Genomic DNA, 4,918 nt, shown 5'->3' with positions numbered 1-4,918 from the left:
TGTATCTCATCCAAATATTGTCCTATCCTAACAAACCATACATCAATGGAAAGCTTATTTATTCAACTTTGAGATGACGTATAAATCTCAATTTCAAAAAATTGACCCTTATGACTGGTTTTGTGCTCCAAGGTCACATATATAGTCATTTTACCACTGCTTTCTCCTCTGAGCTTTTCCTCCTCCAGGCCTCTAGATGGCAGACCGAGCTGCCCGCTTTCATTCCATCCCCACATATACAGGTCCCCACCAGCTAAACACAATAAACATATTTCAAATGAACACTCTGTATATTAGTATGAGCAACCAAATGGCTGAATTTGATCACGAAAGTTTCAGGAAAAAGCTTACCGCTGACGGAAGCGGAGTGCCAGCTCCCAGCAGACACTGCTCTGATCGGGACGCCCCACAGCGCCTCCACTACCTGAGGTTCCTCCTGTGACGCCAGAGCGCCGTGACCCAGCTGACCATGACTGACAACACAAAACATCCACTTAAAAACACTCTTCAGTTCTATTTTACAGAAAATATTATTGTAATGCAATGAATTTTCACAATAAGCATAAATTAGAGGCAGGACAAAAAATACTGCCATGATGATAAATATAAATGCTTTACAATTTAAATAATAAAATATATTAATAATAATAATTATACATACAGTATATATATACACACATACCTTTTTGCATTACAACAATAGTTATTTTAGTATTTATACACTATTATAGTATTTATTAATATTTTTTAAATATTGCTTTTATTTTTATATTTTCAGTTTTCATTTTAATTTGCAGTAGTTTTAGTAATTTTGTTATGTGCGTTTGCCATTTGTATTCAATATTTTTATTTAGCTTTATTTATTTTCAGTTTTAATTTTAGTAAATGTAGTATTCAAACGTAAATTTGATGTGCTTTTGTCATTTTTATTCAATATTTCTATTTAGCTTTATTTAATTTTTATTTCATTAATTTTCGTAATTGTAGTACTTTAACGTAAACATATTTTATTTCAGTTAGTTGCCATGCCAAATTTGTTATGTTCTGTTTACGTTTTTTTGTTTAAGTTTTTCATCTTTACAATTTATTTTATTTTAGTTTTATTTTTAATAACTGACAATTATTTTTAATAGTTTTAGGCTACAATAACAACACTGTTACAGTAATGAGAATCTCTAATAAAATATGCTTAATTGTCATTAAAACAAATGTAAAAATATGCTTAATTTTCTTATTTATAATCTGAAATATCACCTGTTATTGACAGGTTTTGTGAGACTCACCCATAAATGCACATTAGTTCTACAATTAATATATTATTTTTGGTAACACTTTAAGGTCTAACTACAACTAACATTAACAAACAATGAGCACTACATCTGTTACAGCATTTATTAATCTTTGTAAATACTGGTTCATGAAAATAACATTTTTAGATCATGCCAGCTCAGGTCTGTTAAATAACATTAAAAGACACAACTTTTGATTTTAAGATTGTATTAGTAAATATCGAAATGAACATGAACCAAGACTAATAAATATTTTAATTGGTTTATGTTAACTAATACTTCTTGTAAATGTAATATAGTAATATATAATGCATGTGTTAAAACAAATGCAGTATAGTTAACTAATGTTAACAAATGGAACCTTATTGTAAAGTGTTACCCAATTTTTAATTACAAGATTAACACTGGAATCTCTCTTGTACCTTCCAGATCCCCAGGAGTACACAGTCCCATCCGACGCCAGCAGCACAGCGTGTTCAGAGCCCAACGCCAGGCTCACGGCACAGAGTTTAGAGCAGAGAGGATGGAAAAAAGGAGGTTTTTGCATGATGTACCCGCCTGACACTAGCGGCAGCGCTACAGCATGTCCTGAATAAATGCATCATATCAATATCATCATACTAGCAACAGATGGACTTTCAAAACATGATCAGGACTATGCACAAAAAGTCATCAGTATGCTACCGGTATTGTCTTGCTCTCTCTTCCACACAAGCTTGTTTTGTGGGTGCTGGATTTCCCAGCATTCCACTCTGTCTGTGAAGTTGAGCGTCAGGTGTCTTTCACTGATGAGTGCGTCTGTGCAGCCCTGACTCTCTGGAAAAACTCCTCCGCAAACCTCTTCTGATGAACCAGACACGAACCCCGACACACACACATGACTGCCACCTGAAACCAACATTTACATAGAAAATAACTAATGGGATACGTTTAATGTGAACAAAGGATAGGATAAAAAAAAATGTACGTGAGTGATATGCACAAAACAAAATCAGTATTAATAAATATATTTAAAAAAATAGTAAAAATGTATATTGTTTGTAAAATTAAACTAAATGTATATTGTTTATTATTTTTATATTGTAAATTGTATTTGTTTTGTATTAGTTCATTATACATTAGAAATAGTAAACTTGACATTGAAAACAATAAAAAAACAAACAATTAAAGAATAAAAGAAAACAAATTTTAAAAATAAAAGAAAACAATAAAAAATCTATTTAAAAAATAATTTTGTTACTCATAGTGATCCATGTGTGTGCATATATATATATATATATATATATATATATATATATATATATATAATGTGAGCGAACAATATAAATAAATACATATATTTTATACTATATATTTGAGTGCGTGTGTGTGTGACTAATATTGTAGCAGCGACTTAAGACTGCTTTTGTGCTCCAGGGTCACATATAATAATCTCTATGTGTGTGATATATAGGGAAGCTCCCAGTGATCAAGCCAGTGAGACCAGCAGCACTGATGGGAACTCCAGAGATTCAGATTTCTTCCAGCCGCCACTCAAAAAGGTGAATTTTTGCCATGGCTAATGGGGGTTGTTAGGCGTGACACAAAATGTAGCAAAGCATACAAACTTTTAGATGTATAAAAATAGTTCCACAAGTATCCATATCACGGAATTATCCATTTCCTAAAATATATAAAAAAAAGAAACTTAATTTATTATATATATATATATTAGGGCTTGGCAAGTTAACGCGTTATCGCATTAATGCATTAATTAAAGTAATTAACGCCTACAATTATTATATCGTGCATTAACGCAGTTTTTATTATTATTATTATTAGATAATAGAGAGCATTTGGGATGGGCCTAAGACTGCAGTACACATGAACACACCCAATAAAATTATTTAGGGTAAGCATCAACATTCACAAACCACTGTTCACTGTTATTTTTAACAGAAAAGAATGCAATGTGCTTGTAATCACGAATTCATAAGTGGGAAATAGGAAGTTTTTCATGGTTTTTAATCAAATATATATATGTGTATATATATATAGATAGATAGATATAGATATAGAAATAGATATATAGATAGATATACAGTAGATAGACAATGTATATCATGTATATTAAATCATATTATACTGTATATGTTCTTATAATATATATGTGTATGTGTGTGTATATGTGTTATGTATTAAAATTATTTGCCAAAAATATCATAATTATGACATAAAGGTCAAAATGATGAAACGCACACATTTATGTATATACATGGTATGTGTATACGTTATAAATTGAAATTTAGTTTTAAAAAGTAATAAAAAAAAAGAAAAGATATAGACATTGTCAAAATTCAAATGGGCTGCAACAACTAATCGATAAAATCGATTATTATCGACAATGAAAATCATTGACAACGATTCTCATTATCGATTAGTCGGGTCTGCCCACAGTGCACGTCCAACTTCATCCTGTCGCGTCAAATTACAGCACTGAATTACACATTTTTATGGACAAAATGCATCTAAAAATAGTGGAGGAAACAGAATGAGATGCTGCGGGAGAGTTACGTGATCCAAGCTGCCCAAAACATGAGACTTCTTTATTTTAAGCTTTAAGCTAATGCATTAGCGTAATGGCTTGTCAGGGCTTTGACAGATGATGCGTATGCGTCCTCAGCGCAAAAACTTTCAGTTTACGGTCATATCCTTATGTATAAATGTCACAATTTCACGCGAGCATTTCCATTTTTGCATAAATGTCCATCCTGACAATCTGTGTTAAGTTTTAATCTTTACTGAATGAGCGGCGGATGCATGCACGCACGTCAGACAGACGGAAAAGAGACAATTAGTAATCAGCGCAAAAACATTCATTGTGCTGAAATATCTGTTATTGAAAGTTAAATCGAGGTTTAAAGATCAACATGCATTTAGAGTATTTTATGTGAGTAGGACCTGTAAGGGGATAACAGCGTGTAATTGTCTGAATATAAATATCAGACGCTTCATAACCGCCTTTAACAGAATAAAGAAATGACAGTAAGACGTGACTGTGATCAAAGTGAACGTGTTCCTGCAGAACATTACTCTTACCTGTTGGTTACAACTGAGTTTGTGATTTTATTCGTCTTTATCATCTTTATTATTTTAATTTTTAATGCAGAGATTTTAAACAATATACATATATAACTATATACAATGCTTAAATTTATTAAAACAAATTTATGTAAGGTTTTTAACAAATTATGGTTTGTGCCACTGCTGCTCTAAACTAACAGTAGCCTACTGGTGATTACCAAAATAATATTTTAGCTTTCTGTATTGGTTAGTCCTCCAATATGCGTAAGCTCTTTAGTAACTGTAGTAGACTATTTCTAATGCTATAATATAATTAGCTTTATAATGTTTATTTTTCAGATACCCAATTACAGTCAAAAAGTACATAAACAATGCCAGCAAGAATGCAAGCTGTTATGAAGGGCATAGGAGGCCATTTTTGTTATGTGAATAAATACTATTTAGTTGTTTAAGTTTATTTGCCAAATAAATGACAATAACAATTTTTTATTTAAACAATTTTTTGACAGATTCCTAAAATTCCTAAAAATGTTTTCTCTTTATTATGGCAGGTGGTCTAATAAATT

At 31.3% G+C, this 4,918-nt stretch overlaps 2 protein-coding genes across 2 annotated transcripts in view; one reads left to right on the top strand and one right to left on the bottom strand.

Moving 5' to 3' along the window:
• LOC107676467 (RCC1 domain-containing protein 1-like) overlaps nt 1-2,265 on the bottom strand; it is a 3,806-nt gene extending 1,541 nt beyond the window's left edge. The window contains exons 1-4 of the mRNA XM_016471019.1: nt 1,974-2,265; nt 1,712-1,877; nt 352-473; nt 155-253 (exon numbers count right to left, since the gene is read on the bottom strand). Coding sequence (XP_016326505.1) covers nt 155-253; nt 352-473; nt 1,712-1,877; nt 1,974-2,190 — 604 coding nt within the window. The 5' untranslated portion in view covers nt 2,191-2,265. The remainder of the gene's footprint in view (nt 1-154; nt 254-351; nt 474-1,711; nt 1,878-1,973) is intronic.
• Nucleotides 2,266-2,725: 460 nt separating this feature from the next.
• The window catches only part of LOC107676454 (general transcription factor IIH subunit 1-like), an 11,079-nt gene continuing 8,886 nt past the window's right edge, over nt 2,726-4,918 (top strand). The window contains exon 1 of the mRNA XM_016471002.1: nt 2,726-2,830. Coding sequence (XP_016326488.1) covers nt 2,726-2,830 — 105 coding nt within the window. The remainder of the gene's footprint in view (nt 2,831-4,918) is intronic.

This window comes from Sinocyclocheilus anshuiensis, unplaced genomic scaffold, assembly GCF_001515605.1.
Source record: "Sinocyclocheilus anshuiensis isolate Anshui unplaced genomic scaffold, SAMN03320099.WGS_v1.1 scaffold228, whole genome shotgun sequence".
NCBI classification, from domain to species: Eukaryota; Metazoa; Chordata; class Actinopteri; order Cypriniformes; family Cyprinidae; genus Sinocyclocheilus; species Sinocyclocheilus anshuiensis.
The sequence above is the reverse complement of the archived record's forward strand: the minus strand, read 5'-3'. Positions and strand labels throughout refer to the sequence as shown.